Here is a 24,001-nt window from a genome sequence, read left to right as displayed (position 1 = left end):
ATAGTATGTGTATTTATTGTCTGTGTAGTTGTATAGTATGTGTATTTATTGTCTGTGTAGTTGTATAGTATGTGTATTTATTGTCTGTGTAGTTGTATAGTATGTGTATTTATTGTCTGTGTAGTTGTATAGTATGTATGTATTTATTGTCTGTGTAGTTGTATAGTATGTGTATTTATTGTCTGTGTAGTTGTATAGTATGTGTATTTATTGTCTGTGTATGTGTATTTATTGTCTGTGTAGTTGTATAGTTGTATTTATAGTTGTATATATGTATTTATTGTCTGTGTAGTTGTATAGTATGTGTATTTATTGTCTGTGTAGTTGTATAGTATGTGTATTTATTGTCTGTGTAGTTGTATAGTATGTGTATTTATTGTCTGTGTAGTTGTATAGTATTTATTGTCTGTGTAGTTGTATAGTATGTGTATTTATTGTCTGTGTCTGTGTAGTTGTAGTTGAGCTGCTGCTGTGTAGTTGTATAGTATGTGTATTTATTGTCTGTGTAGTTGTATAGTATGTGTATTTACTGTGTGTTGATGATTCCCCCATGGGGATCAATAAAGGAATATAACAATAAAGGAATATAATATATATGATACCTGGCTGCACCTTTGGCCGCTTTTATTCTGAAGTCCGGACTGGGAGCGTCTCCAGTGCGTAAACTGGGATCTGTCGGTGCGTCTGCAGAGGAGCTCACAGGTGCCGGTTGCAGGCGTGCAGGAGCCGTCCATCACCGTGCAATGATCAATGAACGGATGCATCCTCAAACAGCACATATTTCATATTTAATAATCAATATTTAACCGTGAAGATGTTGACGGACATGGTGGTGGAGCAAGAATTCGAGATGAAAGAAGAGGAACCCTGGTACGACAAGCAAGACCTTGAACATGGTACAGTTTCCTCCAGCCTTTGTCTCTGCACAACCTGAACCACATCATTCTGTAGCACCAGTTTGTGTTTGTATATGTATGTAATGTATGTGTTGCATAGACGCACTATTTAACCCTGCAGGTGCACTGAAGGTTAATTTGTAAGAATGTCCATGTGGCTCTCTGGAGCTATAATATGTAGTGTTTTCAGTCAGGAGGTTTTATTTGAAATGTCAGAGCTGTTTCAGGGTGAATGAAGCTGTGACTGCTGCAGAAACACAGGAGTCAGCAGGACGCTCACATATGCGGCAGAGAAAAGGTTTATTCTGTGTCTGAGGCTCTCACTTCCATCATCCTTCTCCTGCTTTCACACTGAAGCTGAGCTGTTTGTGGAATTCACTTCCCCTTCCTCTCCCAGTTGTGTCATTTTTGCTTTTTTGTAAGACTCATAATAACTGTGTGAGTCAGGTTAATTAATAGGTAAAATAAGAAATAACCAGCAGACCTTACTTATCATTACATTACATTACAGTCATTTAGCAGACGCTTTTATCCAAAGCGACTTACAGGAAGTGTATTCAACATAGGTATTCAAGAGAACTACTAGTCACCAGAAGTCATAAGTGCATCTCCTTTCTTAAACAAGCATCTTAAAGCATAAACCAGAGCAAAAGTATAGTGCAGAGGCAGATTACTACGAAAACAATAATTGCAACAGACTAATACGAATATAATAAGTGCTACAAACTACTACGAATAGGATAAGTGCAGTAAACTAATACGAATGCAATAAGTGCTACGAGGAAGGCTCAGGGTAGTACTTCTTGAAGAGGTGAGGTTAAAGATGGGCAGCGACTCTGCTGTCCTGAGGTCAGTGGGGAGTTCATTCCTCCACTGAGGGGTCAGGACAGAAAGAAGCTGTGACCGGGTGGATCGGCTGCAGGGACCTCTGAGCCAGCAGACCTTACTTATCAACATACTTGAATATTCAGTTCATATATAGTTTGATAACAATGAGTTACTGGACTCCTGCCAACCAACAACTAACCCTCACAAAGCTGCTTCCACTGTGAAGTCCTCCTGTCTCCCATCACTGATGCCTCCTCACCCGTCTCTCCTGCAGACCTGCAGCTGGCAGCCGAGCTCGGGAAGTCTCTCCTGGAGCGAAACAGGGAGCTGGAGCAAGGTCTGCAGCAGATGTACTCCACCAACCAGGAGCAGCTGCAGGAGATCGAGGTAAGGAGATGCGTGTCGGTCACCTGGCTCACCTGGCTCACCTGTACGGCTCTGTATCTTTCACCAAAGGGAAAGGGTCTACTGTAGATAAGAGGGTGGTGTCACTTGGCTCATGAAGCACTGATTCCCTCTTGGATGCTGTGTTAAATTGTACCATCACAGGTAAATATTAAATTGTAAAAGCTCCAAATTAGCCTAAAAGTAAAATACAACATGCTGCCGTGTAAAAGGGAAGCTTTCCTTTTGGGATAAGGGAGGACATGTCCCGTCACCCTCTCCTCAGGCAACACAAGCTGCATTCTCTTTAATTGAGGTGTTTATATTTATCAAAAACTCTCCTAAAAAAATGCTAGAACTACTCATCAAGCAGTGCAGTAAAAAAAACACTGCTATAGTAAATAAATACATAAAACATTATTAATTGAGTTTAACATATTAACAATATTAAAGGATCAAGTCTCAATAACAGAAGTTATGGTTGGTTATTGGGTTTGTGCATTTAAATGCAACAATTTAAGTGTTATTATGGACCAATTTAATCATTCTGTATTATTTGCTAGAGAATATAAATGTGAATAAATGAAGAAAATGACATTTGTTATGTGTAAATATGTGCCTTGCTGTAGAGATGTAAGAGAGGTTCATGCAGGATTCCCAGTACAAACTGTTTCAAACTTAAGTTACAGAAATTCAATATTTAGCTTCAGGTTCTGCAGGTTTTCCGGACTGCTTCCTTTTAAATTCGTCGTGTAAAGTTCATCTGGCTCTAAATCTCTCTGCTGACACTCAGAGTTTAATCTCTTAAGACCTTTACTGGATACTTGTGACGTCACAGGTCTGATTCCGACCTGCGTGCCAATGAATTACCTGCTTTACTGCCACTCCTCACCAGAAAGAAAGGCCACTAATGATACATCAGGCCTTCCATGTGAACAATTCAACGTTCAGTGTTAACTTAACGTTTACCTCCAGGGTACCGCTGCAGTCTGACGCTGAACTGCAGGCCTGTTTTCACTTTGCAGTTTGTGTTTGGTAGATGAGAAAAGGTTCAAAGTGTCCTCGCTGCAACAGCTGATAAGATAACCTGTTCTTACAGAAATGATTACTTAAAGGAGCTACTGACCCAGAGACGTTCAGGTGTGACTGGGAAAGAAAAACAAAAAGTAGAATAGCTCTTTACATTTCTTTTAGGCTTTTTTCTTAGCTGTTATGATCAAAAAAACATATAATTAGCAGCTTAAACATCTAAATTATATTAATAATAGGGTTTGTAATGATTAGAAACCACTGATTCTGCTGGTAATTTGACCTACTTTTTATAGTTGTTTTTTTTAAATTGTCATCTTGTAGTAAAAACATTACATTTAGCCATTTAGCTTAATTAGAAAAAGGTTTAAGATATGATTTTAACCTCAATTTACTGTTAATTTTATAAATCTTTTATTTATTCCTTTAAACATAAATTATTTGTGATGAGTTTTAGTTTTCCTTTTTCTTTCTTGTGCATCTTTTAATATGAAATGTGCTTTATAAATAACATTTCATTGTATTTTATTTTAGTGTGATATATATAATGTCATTTTAGCTAATAAAAATAGCAACAACAGACTGGGTGTCTCGTTATTAAAGACATCTCAGCAGATGTTGAAGTACAATAAACTGTCCTGTCACTCTTTCCCTCACCCCCGTCCCTCCGGCACCTCCTCCAGTACCTGACGAAGCAGGTGGACCTCCTCAGGCAGGTCAACGACCAGCACGCTAAAGTGTACGAGCAGCTGGACGTGTCGGCCCGAGAGCTGGAGCACAGCAACCACAGGCTGGTTCTGGACAGCAGGACGGCGCAGCAGAAGATCCAGGGGTGAGACTGGGGACCAGAAGACATTTATGGACAGATATCCAAATGTTTTGGACTAAAAATGTCCCTCGTTAGTAACGTAACAAACCTTCTTTTTGCTCTCTGCTCAGGCTGACGGAGACGGTGGAGCTGCTGCAGACGCAGGTGGAGGAGCTGCAGCATCAGGTGGAGGAGCTGAAGCTGAGTCCGTCTCCTACTCCGAAGCCTCCGCACAGAGAGACGTGGCCTCCGCGCAGCACTCAGAGCGTGTCCTGCCTGAAAGAGCTGCAAAACACTCTCAGGTGAGGACGCTCGGAGGCTGTGCTTGTATCATCAGGGCTCCGTCCGCTGATCCGCTGGTGGACAGAAGGCTGCTTTCCTCCGTCACATATCAACAAGAATGTAATATTTTGGGGTTTTAATTTTGACTGTTAACTGTCACCTCACCTCAGACACTTTTTACTATTTTTATTGATTTCTAGATCAAACTAAATTAAGGATTTTAGTTACTTGGAAAGAGTTTAATGCTGAGACAGTTGGTAGGTCGACCAACCAATCAATCAATCAATCAATCAATCAATCAATCAATCAATCAATCAATCAATCAATCAATCAATCAATAGTGTTGTACATTTTCATAAAGAATTCCTTGTTTACGTCATTTATCAAGCAAAAATGGCAAATATTCTCGTTCGGCTTCTTCAATATGAGGATATACTTACTTTTCTCTGTTTTATAAAAGTTGTGTGATTTAACATATTTGGCTTTTTGACTCCTTGTTGGAAAAAAACAAGCAAATTAAAGGGATATTATTTTAGGAAATACACTTATCTTTTTTGCTTGCAGTCAGATGCAAAGATCGATACCCCTCTAATATCTGCGTCCTCAATATGAGTCAAATAACTGGTGATTAATGGACCGACACCTGCCTTTAACAATCCTATAAATAATAATAACTTGTGTTTGTGTCTCTTGTTGATGTATTGAGCCTTAAAAAAACCATTTTAAGAACTTTTGTTATTAACTTAGTCCTTAACCTAGTAGAAAAAACCCTCTTAAATGCCTTGTCACTGATCCGGAGGCTCTTTGTAAGCTTCAAGAAGGGAAGCAGCAAATCTTCCACTGAGTCCTGGTGGCTGCAGCTCTCTGTGTGCTAATCCTCCTGACTCGCTACTGACTCGCAGCAAGTCTTACTCTGAATGTGTCACTTCCTGTCGGCCCTGTGACGGCTTCATGCACTGAGTTTAGTCTCTGTGTGTGTGTGTTGTGTGTGTGTGTGTGTGTGTGTGTGTGTGTGTGCACTGAGTTTAGTCTGTGTGTGTGTGTGTGTGTGTGTGTGTGTGTGTGTGTGTGTCTTCAGGACTGCTTCTTCAAAAACATCCTGATCAGACGGATGTGAGTCTCACTGATGAACTCGACAGAGACGTGAAACAGGTCTGAACTGAGGTGGATGAGGTTGGAAGGAAAGAGGTCAAAGTCTGAGCTGGAGGCTGAAACGTGTCTCAATACCTCCCTTCAGCTGAGGTTGATTCTTCAGCTGCTCTCTAATCTACTCGCTTCTACTGATACGTTCTTCATTCTTTGCTTAGTTTGCTTTTCTTTTAAAAGTCCAACGTCTACTTTATTTTTTCTGTTGTCAGATTTGTTGTTAGCTGTGTGTTGGTTTGGTGTATTCTAGCAAAAAAATACTTTATATACACAATATATACTTGAAAAAATATACGTTATTAAAAAGACACTTATTATTGCGCAAGACCATATTTAAGTTTGTTTTTTTATTTTCTGTTCTTTTAACTGTCTTTGTTTAATGTTGCAAGTTTTTTTAACAATAAAAATAGTAATAGTAATAAAAAACACAGATATCCAAGACAGATAGATAAAGTAGAGTATAGGGTACATATTAGCAAAAACTAAATATTAAATATTCTAATCCCCAACACTGATTGCTTGCCATTTACCGGAAAGTAAAACGTTTCTGTCAATTGTAAACGTCCGATTATGCATCTGCAGCGTTTGAGTTTGAACCTGGCTCGTGACCTTTGGTACATGTCGTTGTCATCTCTCTCCACGATGCACTTCTCCTCACCTTTCACTTTAGTCTCGTTATAAAGAACACATCAAGGGATAATTAACAAATTATCAGCCTGCATAGTGATGATGAAAGTTATATCAAACAGTTGACAAAGCAATCTCCACTCAAGGTCCACTTACTCGCCTGCTCTGGAGATTTTGACCGTATCACATGGTCTTTATCAGCAGGAGAAACATTTCTGAACTATTGGGAATTAGTGAAAAATTGAGGAAAATGTCCTGAAAAAAACAAACTAAAAACTTGAATTATAACATTCATCATATAAAAATATCTTTAAAGGAAACCAGAAATAAAAGACCACAGAAAAACGTTTTTTTTAACCGTCTGTGTCTCTGAACAGGTACGAATACGACGAACCCTCAGACGGCCTGGAGTCCTCCGACATGTCGTGGCACGAGGAGGAGCAGGCGTCGCTACGACAATCCCTCCGCAGCCTCCAGACCCAGTTCGCCAGCGAGCGAGCTCGGCGGGAGGAGTCGGAGCGAGAGGCCGAGCTGCTCGCCCGTGAAAACGCAGCGCTGGAGCAGCAGCTGGTGGGGATGGAGGGCTGTCGGGTAAGAAAGACAAATCCATCACCTGTGTTTGTTTGATTGAAGAGGAAACATATACAAACAAGTGATTTTGTCTGTTTGGAGTCCAGGGAACACTGTCCTCTAAAGTAAAGGAAAACAAGAGTGATGGTGTAACGAGACTTTTACTGTCACAAAGCGTCACTTCATGGTTTTTATCTAAAGAAAGTCAGCGATGCATTCAGGGTCCAGCTATAACAATTCAATATATCTGGAAAATCAAGTTTCCTTCAAGTCAATTCAAACTGCAACTAAGGATCTTTTCGTTACTGGTTAAACTCTGTATTAGTTTATGTCAGAAAACACAAACAATAAAGCTTTATTGATAAACTCTTTTCCTCTCTCTGCTTCAGGCCCGAGTGTCTGAGCTGGAGCGTGAGTCCGAGGAGCTTCGCCAGCTCTGGAAATCCGATTCCTCCACCAGCTCCACCCGGCCGGACGTCGTCCACAGCCTGCTGCCCAACGCCATGTTCCTCCCGCCGGAGGAGGAGAACGATGGAGGCCCAGCACCTGCATCCAAAAGCCCCTGGGTCCTGAAGCGCTGGGACAGTGAGCGGCTGATGAGGGCGACCCTGACGCCCGACTCCCCCGACAGGGTCTACGACCACGAGTGCTCCTGCGTGCGCCGTGCAGAGGTGGTGAAGTATCGCGGGATCTCGCTGCTCAACGAGGTGGACGCTCAGTACAGTGCTCTGCAGGTGGAGTACGAGGAGCTGCTGAGGAGGTGCCACCTTGGGCAGCAGCAGCAGCAGCAGCAGCAGCAGGAAGAGGAGCTGACCCATAAGTCAGTCCACGCTGCATCTCTCGCCGCCACTTGTCCTGCTTTGAAGGACATGGAGGACCGTGAGGAGGACTTTCACCAGCCGGAGTACAAGGAACTCTTCAGGGAGATTTTCTCCCGCATTCAGAAAACCAAAGAGGACCTGATTGAAAACCGAGTGGGACCCTCCGCTGGTGAAGTGCTGCCTATTGTGCATTAGAATAAAAAAAAAGACCTGCTGCAAGATGAATTATTGTCTTCCAGCTAAAGAGCGACTCTTTAGAAAGACTCTTCCAGCAGCTCATGAAGCGCGCTAACTTTACTTTGGTATTATTCGATGCAGAGGGGTTCAGAGAGGAGAGTGGTGCAGGAACCAGAAGAACAAACACCAGCAGCTCATGTCTCAGATGTGGCTCTCTATGCACAGAAACACCAGTGCCTCACGCTGCCGCCTCTACTGTGCACTCGCTCTACCTCACTCTGCACAGCCCTGTTAACAAACAAGCTCCTGAGAACATCCTCTCTGGGTCTTCCTCTCAGTAGCCGTGTCGGTAACAGTTTATTCTACCGGTCCCAAAGTTTCCTAGAAAGACCTAAATTCATAAAAAGCTTCTTGGAAAAGATGTAAGTTGGTGCTAATTGTAGAGAAAATGGAGACAGTGTTCAATTTAAAACAATATAACAATTCAATATATCTGGAAAATCAAGTTTCCAAGTAAATTTATTTCCTTCAAGTCAATTCCTTCTTGAATTTCAAACTGCAACTATTGATCTTTTCAATTACTGATGAAATAGTTGTTGAGAAGTAATTGTCTTTATTAGTCTATTAAATGTCAGAAAACACAAAAAATAAATGTCCATCACAAGTTCTCAGAGACTAAAATGATGTCTTCAAACATCTTGTTTTGTCCGAGCAAATTCCAAAACTGAAACCTACATTCAATTTATCACAGAAGAAAAACTAGCAAATAATGACTTTTGAGAAGCAGGAACTATTTTTTTATTTTTTGCTTTCAAAAACGTGATTAAGTAATTAATCTATTACATCAATTGTTGCAGTTTATTAACTAATTACCCAGTTTCAGCTCTAATTTCTGTTGTTACCTAAAAGACTTTTAGTCAGTGAAATTTCCACATCCAGCAGTAACAGAGCGATATTATGATTGGAGTTGTATTTCTGGACCAATATTATCTCTTTTAGCTCCATTTTTGGTCTCCACCTACCTTTAACTGGGCATAATTCTCTGTAGGTTCACCAAAAAGAGCAAATACTTTCCAATTGTCACATTGTTTTCACATTATCATTTGATACATTATTATAAAAATATAAATAACAGCTGCTTTAAGTCAACTCTCCTGCTTATAAACTCAAATAATCAACTAATAATCCCAAATTAAACAGCTTTCTCAAGGAAACTTTCCATAAAACGATGAGATTACGGATCGTAGAATAAAATGTTTTCACTGTATCTAATGTTTGTTTTCTGTCTGAGCTGTGATCCAATGGGAACCTTTTCTTTCTTTGCAGCTATTCAAAAAACTCAAAAAAAAGAACCTTTCTTGGTGATAGTTCTGCCTGCGCCTGTAAGAGCGACCAATGCAAGTTATTATGTCGGTGAAGGAGTTTATATTATTAGACTTTGGTGATTAAAGTTCAACTATAAAGGGATTTGTTTTGTAATGGTAAAGCTTATTAATAAATGATTCTTGATTATTGTACGATAGGTTAGATGACTGTGGGTGAGTTATATTAAAGGGAAGTTCTGAGGTTTACCAAAAGACTAACTCCATGTACTTGATGATGTAACGGCCTCCTGATTGTATATTATAAATCATGAACCGGTGTTTGATTAGAAGCTTTTTCTCAGCAGCACTTCTGTTGCTTTTGCTGCCTGACGTCGGTGTGCACAGTTTGTTTATGTCTGTAAAAAATCACGTTGAGATGCACTTTAGAAAAACTGCACATTATCGCTGCTCTTGACACTTTACACGTCTGTTAAATGTTATTATCAAGCCTCCTGAATAATCTGCTGTATGTATGTACGGTGTGTTTTACCCGGTGTCATGATTGGACCTCATGGTTTATGTTTGAGCCATAAAACATGAAGCGAGCCGAGACGGCAGGTTTATGTCTTCTTTGTTTTTGGTTGTAAAATATGATTAAACTTTATTTATAGAGACTGTTAGACGTGGACATCATGAATCACTGATGCGCTTTGAGAGTTATGCAATATATATCAATAAAACAGCTTTGACGTCAGCCATCCAGACAAACTGCTGCACTTCAAACAAACTCAACACAGACGGAAATAAAACTGAAGATTACCAGAACAATCATTAACAGTTAAAATAAAGATGTAATTAAGCTGTTTTTCATGAGGAAACATGTTTACGTTTGAACCTCAATATAACACCTTTCTTTATCCATATAACAAACAGTTTGCATCTTAAATAAATAAATCATACTGTAAATAAATAGTCACCTCATTAATCCAGGTTCTGACATTTGGGGTTCTCATCTCACCAACGATGACTTTAATAATAGAAGAAAACAGATAAGTTGACATTAACAATGTTTATTGAGCAAAGTAACAAACCAATGAAAATCTTATTATCTGATGAAGCACTAATTCATTTATACTCTGAGGGTTTGAAAGTATTTCAAAGAGAATCAAAGTGTTGTTGTTCCTCTGATTCTGTGTATGAGTGGGGGGGAGGCACTTTCAGATAGAGCCTCAAGATCACAGTCCAGATGTCTGTCCGTTCTTACAAACAGATTTGATTAAAAGAAATATGACAAAAAACATATTCAACGTTGCATCTTTATTGGCCGTCATCAAAACCAGTCTCTCAAAGGAAAACCATTTCAAACTGTGGACATTCAACCAGAAACAAACCTCATCAGCCGTTGAATCCACTTCTTCCTCTAGTTTGAATCTTTCAGTACAAACTCAACTTAATAATACAGGAATATGGGATCCATATATATACATGGACCTGGAAAATATATATATTTTCCAGGTCCATGACTGCCAAAAATAGTCAGAGATTTCAGTTGTACTACTTCAGCATAATGACATCAGGGACCTTTTGCATATTTTTACACCCCTTTTTGTTTCAGTTTTGCTGACTCATGACTTACGTGCCTCCGAGCGTTTTAATTAAGCGACAGTTGCATTGAATCATAAAGGTCAACTCTTTCACTTGTAGAGTGAGGGTAAAGTTAATACTCTACTTTTACTCTTAACAAGTCGGATCAAAGACAACACGTTCAGTTAATGGATGAGAAACAGATCAGGCTTTCTACCCACCAAGGCTTGAACAACGTTTGCTGTGTTGAGACGATAAAGTAACATGTTTTCTCTTGCAAAATTCATAAATCAGGAGTCAAATGAAAGCTCTTTGAGCCACCTTGCTTTAAATAGTGAACACCTTCCTGATCTGGTAAACTTATATTCAAAAAAATAATCAAACATGAGGTCCAAAACAAATCCCAAACTCTCCTTATAAACCGTATAGATAGTTTTCTTTTTCTTCATTTTTTAATGATCATATTGGCCCCCTCAGACACTCCAGCTCTTGGTGAGAGTGTGTGAGGAGTTCTATCCTCCGCGCTGCATCAGAGTGCTCGTGTTCGTGTCAGACATGCTTCAGTTGAAACGAGAAAAAAAGCTTCATGTTCTGAGCAGAGCGGACATCTTTTGTCCTGCAATCGGCCGCCCTCAGAGCTGGGCGAGCTGTGATTGTGATTGGCTCTCATCTCTAGGGATGCCCTCCCACTAGACATCCTGGAGAGCATTTGATTGGCTGTCGATGATTGGAGGGTGGGGGGTCATGCTCTTAGGGTCAGGACTGTACCGTTCCCTTTAGGTACCACATCCCTGCGTGGCTGATGCAGCACTCCTGGAACAACAGACGACAGATAAGATCAGTGATAAAACATAAAAGCTCATTTAAAAAAATGTTGCATGTTCAGTATCGTTGCTATCCTCACGTGGAGCAGACGGTCAACGTCGGCCTTCGGGACGTCTCCGAACTCCTGAGACAGTTTGACTTGGATCATGTTCCTCCTGATGCGGTAGTTCTTGTTGAACAGCTCATACAGCAGCCGACGATGCTGCCGGAGGAAAAACAAAGAACTAACTTCAGGGAATAGTTCGACATTTTTGTAAATACACTACGTTGCTTTTATGCCAAGATAAGAAAATCAATACATCTCAGGCAACTGGGAAGACTGGAAATGGGTGTAAAGACTGTCTGAATATAACAAAATCCACCAACCAGCACCTCGAAAGCTAACTCATTAGCATGCTATATCAAAATAGGTCTGTTTGTTTTTAACCAGGTATTCCCTATAGCTGGGCACTACACAGCACATCAGTTAGCTTAAATAGAAATAAAACAGACAGGAAGTACAATCATCAAACACACAAGGAAGAGTATTTGTTTAAACACAAAGAGTCATGGCCTGCTGTTGCACATTAAAAACAATAAAGAAACAATAAAGAAACAAACACACACTCTCGTGCAGCTTTGCCTCTTCAACTTGTGGATGTGGTTGACAAACGGAGCCGTGTCCTACTTTTCTCTTCAGCGTTGCTCTGCAGTAATGACACTAGCTGATCATGGCCCACATTACAACACTGTTGTTTCTGAAATTCAGGCTCTGACTTGTGGTTTGTGGTGCAATTAAACTGCAAAGTGTTGCATGTAGAGTCAAGAAACTAACGGAGGAAGTACTATAAAACCTGTTTTTAAAAAACGTGTTTACCATGTCTGACTTCTCTCCGGTCTCCCACAGAGCAAACACCTTCTGTTCATCGGGGGCCGCTGTGGTCTGAGCGGGAAACTAAAGTAGGGAGGAAAAAGAAAGGTTATAAAGCGTAACCACTTCATGCTCATGCTCTTTCCTCTCTCTGCAAAACACAAGTCAGTAAAGATGGTCAGCGCTGTGTTTATAACAAACATAATGAATGTTCATCAAAGCCTTAACTCAAGAGCACAAGTGTTATTTTATGCAGTGTTTGACAAAAGACAGCTTTTCTTTCTCTCAGACACATTTGTCTGTTAATTTGGTTTGTTGACAAAATGCCAAAACAAAACCAGACCCGAGCCCTGCTGCGCCCAGAAGGACCAACACGAGGAGGATTACGGTCCAGACGGTAAGACCCGCCGACTCAAGACTGATCCATGAACTGCCAGACATCGAAACCATAATGCGTGCTGGATGTAGAAGGAGAATTCGACTGATTCCAGATCTGCCTGCGTTCACAAACAACAGAGCGGATTAGTCCCCTCCCTGAGCAGTAATGAGCTTTGCTTTGAGGCCAATAATCTGTTGCGTAACAAAGATGGCGTCCGGCCATTCCCTCCCCTACAGTGGTTAAAATCCTCTAATGTCAAGCATACAGATTGGATCAGACCTAAACCAGGACAGGCCTGGTCCTGCAGGAGACCTGGCTGCTTAATGCAACAAGGGAGGGGGGGTGAGGTTCAGAACACGCCCCCCCCGCCCTGTGAGCAAACACCACACCAACTAAAAACACAGCTACAGAAACAGAAACGTCAATAACAAGCCTCCAAACAGCAGCACTCGTCCAAACACACTGAGGTCTCAGGCGGCTGCTGGAGCCTGTGTGGAGCCTGTGTGGAGCCTGTGTGGAACCTGTGTGGAGCCTGTGTGGAGCCTGTGTAGAACCTGTGTGGAGCCTGTGTGGAGCCTGTGTGGAGCCTGTGTGGAGCCTGTGTGGAGCCTGTGTGGAGCCTGTGTGGAACCTGTGTGGAACCTGTGTGGAACCTGTGTGAACCTGTGTGGAGCCTGTGTGGACCTGTGTGGAGCCTGTGTGGAACCTGTGTGGAGCCTGTGTGGAACCTGTGTGGAACCTGAGAAGCAGGTCTGCATTGCTTCAGTGCTCGTACCGCTTTACAAGCAACAAAGCGCTCACAAGTAAAACGACCGTTAATGTCGTTATTCTGTTGGAGGAAAGTGAGAGCTGCATTCAAGCTGTAAAAAAACCCTCTTTTCAGCAGAAACCCTTTTGAGCTGATCGGAGGTGGTTTTCAGTTCAGAAACCTAGCTTTTGAAAATTACAGGTCTTGCTTTCTGACTCAATCAATTTATCTGAAAATCTCAGAATGTGCATTGTAATTTCTGAGTCCATAGTGATGTCCTTTAATTGCCGTTTTGTGCAACAAACAGCAAAAAAGATATTTTATTTACCGTTATGACAAAAAAGCAGCAAATCTTTTAAAGATTCTTAAACGATTAATTGATATTCAAAACGGCTGCAGATTCATTTTCTGTCGGTCAACTAATCGTTTCAGCTCCAATGCTGCTAAAAGATTTTATCTACATTATGCAGACCATACAGACCTTGTAGCGTTTACTGTGCAGCATTGCGCTAACTAGGGCTGCAACTTATGATACACTTTCAAATTCAATAAATCTACAAATGATGTTTTAATTAATTGTTTTATCCATGTCTATCAAATTACCAAAAGCCCATGGTGATGTTTTCAAATGTCCTTTTTTAGCGTATAATCAATCCAAAACCCCAAATATTCCTGTTTACTGTGATATAAGAGTATGAGAAACTGATGCATCACATTTGAGAGCCTGTGCTTAACTACTAGCTTCAACTGCACAATTTAAAGAGCGTCGAATAATAAGTGTCGAGATGGAAAAAAACAAACTGTTGCTGCTGTTGTAAACTCCTGTTGTGAAGCAATATATAAACCGCTGTGCGATGTGACGTGATTATTCTTTAAACTCATTTCTGGGTTCTCATTTCCTCTTTCTATCACCGATACCTTTTCAAGCAGCCCCATGCAGACTATGATCAGTCCAAACACAGCCTACTACAGTGACAAGAGTTTACATTTCACTCCACTGTTGGGGTTGAATTGTAGGAATGTGAGGTAATAAAACTTCTAGAAACAACGCTGGAGAGCAGGAAGGAGAGTAAGAGCATCCAGTGTGAATGAATTGGAATTGTAACTCCTGATTTGAGAGGAGAGATCCTGCCTGCATACTCACAGGCACCATTATCTGTTTGCACTGGCAGAGCAGTATGGCGTCCTGCAGCATGTGGTCCGAGATGGACGGGAAGACGCTCCATCCCAACGGCATGGAGGCCATGTGGAGGCCCAGCAGCCTCTTGAACTCGCTCAGCGTCAGTACAAAATGCTTCCTGAAAGTCTTAATCACAAAGTCCTGCAGCTCCGATGACGACGCGTTCCCTCCGTCACCGTTGGTGTGATCGAAGGCCGGGGCGGCGTCGCCGGGGTAACCGTTGACGGAACCGTTGGGGACGGAGGAGGAGGAGGTGTCCATGGGTTCGTCCTCTCCGTCGCTGACGGGTTCCTGTTTGACGTGGACGCTGCTTCCCGCCCGCCTGGTGTCCAGGTCCTTCTGCAGGGACGACTGGTTTCCTTGGGCGCGGTCGTGAGCCGTCTTCAGACGCTGCTCCCCGCTGACGTGGACGGGATCTGGAAAACAACACGCAGACAATCAGCTCAGCTCTGCTGAACGTTTCATTTTCAGCTGGACGTTGGGAACACGACTCGGTACACACCAGGCAGCTGGGAATTCTTTGGCCTGAAGTCGTCTTTGGAGAAGTTAAAGACCTTTTCCAACCTTAAAGGAAAGACAAACATCATTTGATAACACTGTCATAACTGACACCACCCTTAAAAAAACATTCCTCCTGCTTCTTCTTGAGCGTGACCCACTTGCTCTGGATGCCGAGCCACAGCATGTGCTGCCTGTGGGCGATGTCTGGGTGTTTCTTAATGAATTCTGCATCAGTACACAGCAGGAACTCCCAGCCCCGGTTGACTCGAGGAACGGCCACATGCTCCAGGAACTCCTTCACATCCTCTGGAGGAAGCTGGAGGAAGGACAGGAGGAAGGAGATGTTAGTTATGTTTACCTGAATGAAACGGAACAACTGTAGCCTGAAGGTGACAAGCAAAAGGTTCAGAGACACTTATGCTTCAGCGAAGAAGCTCTGCATCTAAAACAACCATGAGAGACTGTGATGCTTTCTATAGGAATTTGAACTATTTCTACAATAAATCAGAAGGATACTCCAGTCCAAAAACAAGTGAAATCATGAAAGCTTCACTCTTCCACAAACAACTCCCTTGCAAACGAGTTGAACACCCATGAGAGTAATTGACCATCAGCCTCTGGGTGGTGGGGCCTCAGACAATTAAGTGTTTTTTAACTGCTAACTTGCAATTTTTCAAATAATTACAAGACGGTTCAATTACACAGAATGGTAGCAAACTCAAACATTTCTTTTTTTTAATGATGTCATTACCAAGAAGGAACAATCAGTCATTTTGGGATTATGCTCTTACTTTGATGATGGATGCGATCTCCTTTCTCATCACTGAGCGCTCCAGAGTGAACCTCCACATCTACAAAAGAAACAACTGAGTCACTGTGACTTTAAAACCAAGCCGGCCACACACTCTAAACACCTTGTCAGGCACTGCCCTTCTTTTGGTTCAACTTAAGGTGAACAGTAACAGCAGCTCACCACAAAGTCTCGACCACGGCAGAGCACTTCAGCGGGGACGCCACTGTGAGGACTGCAGGTGTTTTTAGGATACAGAACATCGCTGCAGAAAAAACAAAACACAATTAGACGTCACTCAGCTGCTCTCTGAGTTTAATGTGCAAAATTATTTATTTTTATCTCGTCTTTCTTCTACCATGTCTCTTGTGTGCACTTTACCCTACGCTGCTGTAAGCCTGCAAATTCCCCCGCTGCGGGACTAATAAAGGATTATTATCTTATCTTATCTTAACACACACCCACTCATTGTAGGCTGCAGAGTTCTCTAAAACTCTAAACCTTCTTTTCAAACAACACCTTTAATATATTTTAATCTTTGAGTGACATTTCCTCTCACCTCTTGACAACCCAGTTGCCCTGAACCAGCAGCGCCACCTGTTGGATGCAGCGCAGCGCTGCGGTGGAGTCCGTGCCGGAGGCGAGCAGGCCCATCAGGTTAGCGAATGGCATCACCTTGACTAAAGACGAGAGGAGACACAGGGAAGAAAATATTAAAATATAACTCTCAGAGGAAGGACAACCAAACTGAATGTTGATTACATGATGTAAATATGATGCAGAGTAATCTACAGAGCAAAAAACATGACTGGAAAGTAAAAGCACTGAAAACCTAGCTGCTGACAGAACTCTGCACTTCTCTTTGGGTGCATTCAATAACTGTATAAAGTTTTTAATTATTTCACATGTCTAACATTGATATGAATGCTTTGTCGCCCCCGTCTGGCTAAAAGAAGAACTGCATGGGAAACTGGTAAAAGTAATAAACAGATATCCTACAACCTGACTGATATGTAAATGGTGTGCATGCACAACCTAACCAGACTAAGAACTTTACAATGTGCCTCTCATTCACCCCTTCACACACATTCATACACTAATGGTGGCGGAGCAGCCATGATAACCAACAACCCTGTGATTAAAGGACAACCCGCTCTACTTCCTGGTTCAGTCTAAATATGCTACGTTTTCTCTTAAATGCGTTGGCCTACCATTCTTCATCAGCGTCTTGACTTGCTCTCCCAGCGGCAGAGTGCGGAGTTGAGCCATGGAGAGCACATTACTGGGACCAACTGGTTTCACACTAACATAAACAAAAAGAGAGAGGAAACCTTAATGAAGAATCTCTGAAGCTGTCATCCTTTTTAAATCTCATACTGGTTAGTAGGGGGAAGAAAACTTACACTTTTTCCTCTGCAAGAGGGGGCATCAGCATCGCCAGGTACTCCCTGCAACAACAAAAAGTGAGCATGTACAGAGGGGACCATCAGGAGTTATATAAACACAGGAGAACAGAAGCATTTAACCAAAAGTGTGGAGTCCTGCCAGAAGATATAGAAGATAAAAATCAACACAAGCCGAACATCTCTGAACACTAGGGGCGTCTCAAATCAGAAAGGACGCAGTAGACTCATGATGGACACGTCAACAGGAAGCACCCTCATTTTTTGATAATGCCGCATTGTGGAAAAAAAATCTGTGTTGAAATCTGCAGGAAGAGAGCTGGTTAACGTTGGACCACTGTAACCCGTGGACAGCACAGTCCTGCTTGGATAATAAGGGAGCTGACAGCTAACAGCTAACGCTTACGGAGGTTGCATCCAGTTTCATCATGAAGCTCTTTTCAGTAAAAAATAAGTATAAGAAGTTATTCTGTCATGATGACGTGTTTAAACTGTAATCAACTAATACAGATGTTTGATTGAGATGTTTTCACAGCAATATAAAAAGATATTAAAGAGGGAATTATGAGCTCTGTAACTTCCTAACACGAGCTCTAAGCATTTATTGTTTTTTTTTACCGTGGAATTGAATTGGGCATCGAGAATCGTTTCATTTCTCTGGTACTAAATATCTAGTATCGAGACATTCCTATGACAGAACCCAACTAAAACCAAATCCAATCTTCTTCTTCGTCTTGGTATTCATCTGTCATTTGTTGATACTTACTTGGGAGTTTTGACCAGCTCAGAGTTCTCCGAGGCGTCCACCGACTGGCAGAACAGGTACTGCCTTTCATGCTCCGAGCGTCCGTCCTAAAATAACAAATAACATAAGAAAAGACAAAACGAGCTCAAGCTCCGTCACGTTTGCCTACAAACCCAAAACTAATGGTCAAAGTATTCTGACGACGTTCAAAAAAAAGGAATAAGGTAGCCCGATGATGAGTGCCCCCCCCACACCTTGACACCGTGGTAGCGGAGGTGAGCCCACGGTTCCTCCGCCTGCTTCTTCTGGAGGAACTCGTACGACTGGATCCTCCTCTGCCGCGCCTGCTCCGACTCGGGCGAGAAAACCTCACCTGGATGGAAACACGTTCAGTATTCATTATTTTTTGGGGGGAAATGATGGCTTCAGTATAATCATGATTACGTGTGTGTGTGTGTGTGTGTGTGTGTGTGTGTGTGTGTGTGTGTGTGTGTGTGTGTGTGTGTGTGTGTGTGTGTGTGTGTCTTCACCGTGATGGCCTTGACGTCCTCCTCAGCTTCCTCCTGGTCGGAATCTCCACCTGCAGACAAAAGGACTCTGATTAGCAAAACCATCATAGTCATTTTTTTCTTCAAAAAATAGAACAGACGTCTACTTAATAAGAAAACTTGGAACTCTTACTTTACTTTATTTAGTATTTGTGCTGAAACACAACCTGTCTGCTGAGGGAGCTCAGGGTTTCCACTAAGGGCCCTCTGATCCTCTGATCATCAGCCAATATTTGTTCTAAATAGTTTGATTGGTTGTCTCCACAAAAGCTGATCGAATGACGAAACTCGCTAAACAAATTCTATATGCGACGTTAAAACGGCTTCAACGGAAGTATTATAGGAAACAAAGGGTAGCAAATCCTCACATTTTAAGTAGAAGCAGATTATTGTGGCTTTATTGCATTAATAGTTGCAGATTAATTTTCTGTGGATCAGCTTATCCATCAATCAACTGATCAATGCAGCTTTAAAAAAAAGGCTATACGTATTTTAGATTCTGATGTTGCTAGTCTTAGTTTAAATCTGAATTCTGTCATTTATTCATTCATTCATTTATCTTAAATATTGTGTTAATGAACAACAAGAGTCCACTAAAATAGAAATAATACAAACAAATATTTCCCCTCATTCTCTGTTATTTAAAAACAAAAAATTAAAAAAATGAATCTACTCTAATCTCTCTCAATTATTTGATTTTGAATGACTGACAGACCTTCATTGGCCGCCTCCCTCTCTCTGGTTTTGGTGTCGGCCTTGTCCAGGTAAGAGAAGCTCGGTCTCATCTGGAGGATCCCCGTCAGAGGTGTGACGTGAAGCTCACCTGTTGACATAAAATAATAAAAACAATCAGAAACTCAAAATACCACTTTTGGTGCTCCCTTATCTATCACATCTTCAATTAAAAAAACATTGACGTTAACGCGGATAAGAAAAGTAACACTGATAACGATTCATACGGACCGTGAACATTTGAATGTTTACAAGAAGCAGCGACGAGGTTAAACAAAACAAAAGCATCGTGTTAAAGAGGACGACAGGAGAAGATCAGACCTTTGCGAAACACAGCAGCAGCATATCTGGAGGTGTTAGTGGTGGCCTGGATGGAGGTGAAGGACTGTTTATCCATCATTTTCCTGGAAAAGAAAAGTAAAACAGGAATGCTCAGACCAGACACCTAACAAAGAAATGTCTGCCAAAACTAATCTAATGCTACAGAAATAGTAGAAATAGAGTTTTGGAAAGGAAGCTTATTTGTGTTTTTGCCTAAAGTTGGATGAGAAGATCGACACCACACTCACGTCTGTAGAGTCAATAGGAAGCCAACAGCTGGTTAGCTTAGCTTAGCATTAAGACCGTAAACAGCTAACTTAGCTCTTTGAAATGGAAAATAATCTACCTACCAGCATCTCTTAAGATAACTAATCATCACATTGATTGATATTATCACATGTGTTTAGTCTGTGTGAAAAGCGTTAAGGTGCAGAACTATTTCTTGGTTCTGGGCGCTGTGGCGTAGTGGAGAGCAAGGTAGTTCTCCAATCAGAGGATCGGTGGTTCGATACCCGGCTTCGGCAGTCGATGTGTCCTTGGGCAAGACACTTAACCCCAAGTTGCTCCTGAAGGCCATCGGTGTGGACTGGATGATGAATGTTAGTTAGAGTCTGATGGTGGCACCTTGATGGTAGCCTGTCATCAGTGTGTGAATGGGTGAATGATATGTAACATACTACTGACTGTAAGTCGCTTTGGAGAAAAGCGTCTGCTAAATGACTGTAATGTAATGTAATGAAAAGCCGTGGTGACTTTGGAAAGTTGCTGTTCCCTGCCAAGAAATGAGCTGCATTCAATTGTGAACTATACTTCATCATCATTACATTGCACCTTGAACTTTGACCCTATTGCTCAAGCATCGTGGTGAGTGCTGGTTTGCACACTGAAAAATGCAACTTTAATGCTTCGGGACATCCTGATATTTTTGGAATACTTCATTTGAATAACTATGTATTGAAACACACTTACCTTTTTCTGGTGTTCTAAATAGTTTGGTAGTATCGGTATTGTAAAGCTCAGATAGTTTCCCTTGTTTCCAGTCTTTATGCTATGCTAAGCTAACCGTCTCCTGCCTGTAGCTTCATATTCGACGTATAAACATTCGAGTGGTTTTGATCGTCTCATCCAGTTTTTTCACCAGAAAGCGAATATTTCCCAAACCGCTGAAGCTTTGCTTTACAACACTGGTGGCGAGTCATTTGGACAGCAACATACAAACAGGTGTTTTTGGCAGCAACGAGTGCAGATGAGGTTTAAAAGCAGACGTACACTGAATAGGTGTTGGTTTCATCACAAGTGGTGCCGTCCACGTTCAGAGCGATCTGCTCTCCTTTACTGCGACAGTAGTTTGGACTCATTATGTCGATGGCCATTTCCAACTCCACCTGTGTGATGAATGGTACAAGAGATACATCACAAACATGCTCCACACTGACAGATGATAAGATAAGAAACAAGCCTTTTTATTACCTTTTGCTGTTTGGGTTTGATCTTGGCTGATAGGTGGTTGACATCATCATAGGTCATATTGGATGGTCGGACAGGGTACTGGGTCGGAAAAAAAGAATCAATCAAGGCGATTAGAGAGTGACTCATGACTCATGACACTCTGATCATTATACAACAATCACAGTAGAGAATAAAAGAGTTGAGATAACTTATAGAAACAAAAGGAGACGTACTCATCATTAAGTACAACAAAGTTAAAGTATTACCTGGAACAGATACAGCTTATCTGCAAGGCTTTTGGCAAGATAGACATCGATCTAAAGGAAAGAGAAACATTGATCAAAGTTATGTGAGGAGCCGATGATCGTCTCAGTCGAGGCTTTTCTACGAGGCGTTGGATTGTTTGTATGTTCGTGTGAGTGACTGGTTAGCTGGCTGTGTTTGTTTTGTTGTGTGAGACTTTGATAAATAGATGTTCTTATGTGTTGCATTAATTGATTAATTCAGTTTGCAGCACCACAGCAACCCCTGGGTTTACGTCACCCAACACAGAAATGATCCCAGTGATGTGTGGTATACAGATTTCAAATGATGGAAAAGGAAAGCACTGGTATGAATGGGAACCAGTATTAGCAGATACACTGAGTCTAAGAATCAGAATCAGGAGAGAACAGGCCAGATCAGTGCAAACCTACTGATAATCCATATTAACCTGTGTGAATGTATGTCCTTTATACACACTTTCCACATGGATAGCGATAAACCATGGATTAATAAAGATCTTAAATGGACAATTCAAATTAAGAAATAGAAATCTAACATATAAGGATGATGTTATTCTGTATTTGTGTGATTGTCAATAGGCATGTCTCAATAACACATTGAAGTATAGTATAATAGCATATCAATGCACCCTTTCAACGAGCAATGAACTTTTAATTCTTAATTATCTAGCATTCAAATTTGAAAACATTTGTTTGAATATCCAAGATAAATAAAATAAAACCACACAACCAAAACAATAAATAAAACAGACTCTTAACAGGCAATAAATATCCTGTCAATCAGTTTGTCAACGGTTAGAGTAACCAGATATCAACAGGAAAAGTAACAACATATTAGTTATCAGTTAAATAGAACAAGCAACAACAACACTCCACTCGGCTTAAAAACTTTGGAATTTCCAGTTCCAAAATAAACCACAGAGCCACGTTCATAATGATGCAACCACATGTCACGGAGTTAAATGTCGTGGCTTATTGAATAGATTGAATAGATTTTGGACAACGATGGAGGTTTGTGGCACAGAGGAATAAGGTGCTCACACTTCAGCTGCACAAGCAACTATCAGGACAGATTAATTGTGGGTTAAAATACTTTGACCAGCAGACGTACCTCCTCTATAATGGGGTCATCATCATCCCCACTGGCCATATTGGTGTGAGCAGAGCGAGGAGGGGAGAGGAGATGGAACAGGAGCAGCAGATCTCAGAGATCCAACCTGCAGACAATAACACACTCAGTTACAGGAATGCATTGTTGGTTATGAAGGAGACACAGGTGGCAGGTAGCTGAACACATCAGAACCCATCAGGATTCACTGCTGCTGTGTCACAAGGCTGTCAGTCTGCAGGAGGTTTAAGATAAGATAAGATAAGATAATCCTTTATTAGTCCCGCAGTGGGGACATTTACAGGATTACAGCAGCAGAGAGGACAGTGCAAACAAGAGACATAGTAAATAAAAAAACACAAGATCAAAATAAGTATTATAAATAAGCAAATGAGCAATAAAAAACAGTAAAAACAGTAAAGAACAGTAAAGAACAGTAGAGAACAGTAAAGAACAGTAGAGAACAGTAGAGAACAGTAAAGAACAGTAAAGAACAGTAAAGAACAGTAAAGAACAGTAGAGAACAGTAAAGAACAGTAGAGAACAAGAGAACAGTAAAGAACAGTAAAGAGAACAGTAAAGAACAGTAGAGAACAGTAAGAACAGTAAAGAACAGTAGAGAACAGTAGAGAACAGTAAAGAACAGTAGAGAACAGTAAAGAACAGTAGAGAACAGTAGAGAACAGTAGAGAACAGTAAAGAACAGTAGAGAACAGTAGAGAACAGTAAAAACAGTAAAAACAGTAGATAACAGTAAAGAACAGTAGAGAACAGTAAAGAACAGTAGAGAACAGTAAAAAAACAGTAAAGAACAGTAAAGAACAGTAAAGAACAGTAAAGAACAGTAAAGAACAGTAGAGAACAGTAAAGAACAGTAGAGAACAGTAAAGAACAGTAGAGAACAGTAAGAACAGTAGAGAATCCAGTAGAGAACAGTAGAGAATCCACAGTAACTTAAATATTATATATATACATAAACTATTGTCCACATTGTATTGCACAGTGCATTAGTTTGTAATAAAGGGTGTTTTCTTCATCTTAACCCAGCAACACAGTGATGCGTTCACTGACAACCAGGTAAATCCTACCTGATGCAACACAATGCAGTCAACATTAAATGACTTCTCTGCATGCAAACACTGTGTGGCACAGGTTGCATGAAGCTAACCCCAGTACATTACAGGCTAGGTTAGCTTAGCATCAAACCCAGGCCTGCACTACACTGCGACTCATGTCCTTCTTCTGACGTCACACCTGTGAAAGTACAACATGTGTATGTTTAAATCCCCTCCACATGCAACAGTAGCCTAGCCTAGCATCAGGGGAGCTAGCCTAGCATGCTAACACACACACACATTCAGGTCTAAACACCAGGAGGCCTCTTGTTTCTGTCTCATAAACACCTCCAGGTTGTGTTCATCTCACCTGCACAGTTCACCTGAGAGTCTGAGCTGCCTCATCCGGGTCCCAAAGGTCCAGAAAGGTGGAGGTGCAGGTGCAGGAGCGGTGTCTAGCTGTGGGAGTCTGTCGGTGGCATGTTGACTGAGCTCCACACGGAACACGTGGGGAGGAGCCAGTACCCACAATGCACCGGGGCTCTCCCAGCATCTGTGACGTTGTTTTTAAAGCATTTACACTGGAGTTATGAGCTCGCTTTGTTCATTAAGTTAGTTAATTGTGTT

The 24,001-nt window shown here is 41.4% G+C and overlaps 3 protein-coding genes across 3 annotated transcripts in view; 1 reads left to right on the top strand and 2 right to left on the bottom strand.

Annotated features, from left to right (window-relative positions):
• LOC129091836 (neurotrypsin-like) overlaps positions 1–764 on the bottom strand; it is a 33,877-nt gene extending 33,113 nt beyond the window's left edge. Inside the window, exon 1 of the mRNA XM_054599533.1 lies at positions 701–764. Within this exon, the coding sequence (XP_054455508.1) occupies positions 701–764 (64 nt within the window). The remainder of the gene's footprint in view (positions 1–700) is intronic.
• LOC129091074 (cerebellar degeneration-related protein 2-like) lies at positions 649–8,049 on the top strand. The gene is made up of 6 exons (XM_054598525.1): positions 649–896; positions 1,999–2,111; positions 3,821–3,969; positions 4,077–4,247; positions 6,378–6,591; positions 6,960–8,049. Exons 1-6 carry the CDS (start codon positions 815–817, stop codon positions 7,584–7,586), a joined length of 1,356 nt encoding a protein of 451 aa, XP_054454500.1. The 5' UTR covers positions 649–814; the 3' UTR covers positions 7,587–8,049.
• Positions 8,050–9,979: 1,930 nt separating this feature from the next.
• Positions 9,980–23,880, bottom strand: polr3e (polymerase (RNA) III (DNA directed) polypeptide E). Its single transcript, XM_054598526.1, has 21 exons — positions 23,745–23,880; positions 22,323–22,428; positions 21,194–21,244; positions 20,949–21,026; positions 20,748–20,863; positions 19,479–19,561; positions 19,141–19,248; positions 18,408–18,457; positions 18,132–18,245; positions 17,899–17,984; positions 17,133–17,177; positions 16,941–17,032; positions 16,289–16,409; positions 15,913–15,994; positions 15,731–15,790; positions 15,098–15,255; positions 14,941–15,002; positions 14,403–14,854; positions 12,138–12,215; positions 11,361–11,483; positions 9,980–11,269 (listed from the first exon to the last, which is right to left on the bottom strand). Exons 2-21 carry the CDS (start codon positions 22,359–22,361, stop codon positions 11,213–11,215), a joined length of 2,055 nt encoding a protein of 684 aa, XP_054454501.1. The 5' UTR covers positions 22,362–22,428; positions 23,745–23,880; the 3' UTR covers positions 9,980–11,212.
• Between the last annotated feature and the right edge of the window lie 121 nt (positions 23,881–24,001).

This window comes from Anoplopoma fimbria, chromosome 5 (genome assembly GCF_027596085.1).
Source record: "Anoplopoma fimbria isolate UVic2021 breed Golden Eagle Sablefish chromosome 5, Afim_UVic_2022, whole genome shotgun sequence".
Lineage (NCBI taxonomy): Eukaryota > Metazoa > Chordata > Actinopteri > Perciformes > Anoplopomatidae > Anoplopoma > Anoplopoma fimbria.
This window is presented reverse-complemented; position numbering and strand designations above follow the sequence as displayed.

What these genes read in the sequence shown, in the direction of transcription:
- LOC129091074 (XM_054598525.1), top strand. Translation starts at nt 815, where the DNA reads ATGTTGACGGACATGGTGGTGGAGCAAGAATTCGAGATGAAAGAAGAG. An exon ending in AGCAGCTGCAGGAGATCGAG is followed by an intron (nt 2,112 to 3,820) that starts GTAAGGAGATGC and finishes CACCTCCTCCAG; the next exon opens with TACCTGACGAAGCAGGTGGA. An exon ending in GAGCTGCAAAACACTCTCAG is followed by an intron (nt 4,248 to 6,377) that starts GTGAGGACGCTC and finishes GTCTCTGAACAG; the next exon opens with GTACGAATACGACGAACCCT.
- polr3e (XM_054598526.1), bottom strand. Translation starts at nt 22,361, where the DNA reads ATGGCCAGTGGGGATGATGATGACCCCATTATAGAGGAG. An exon ending in AAAGAATTCCCAGCTGCCTG is followed by an intron (nt 14,855 to 14,940) that starts GTGTGTACCGAG and finishes GTTGTTTTCCAG; the next exon opens with ATCCCGTCCACGTCAGCGGG. An exon ending in CCGGAGAGAAGTCAGACATG is followed by an intron (nt 11,484 to 12,137) that starts GTAAACACGTTT and finishes TTCCTCCGGCAG; the next exon opens with CATCGTCGGCTGCTGTATGA.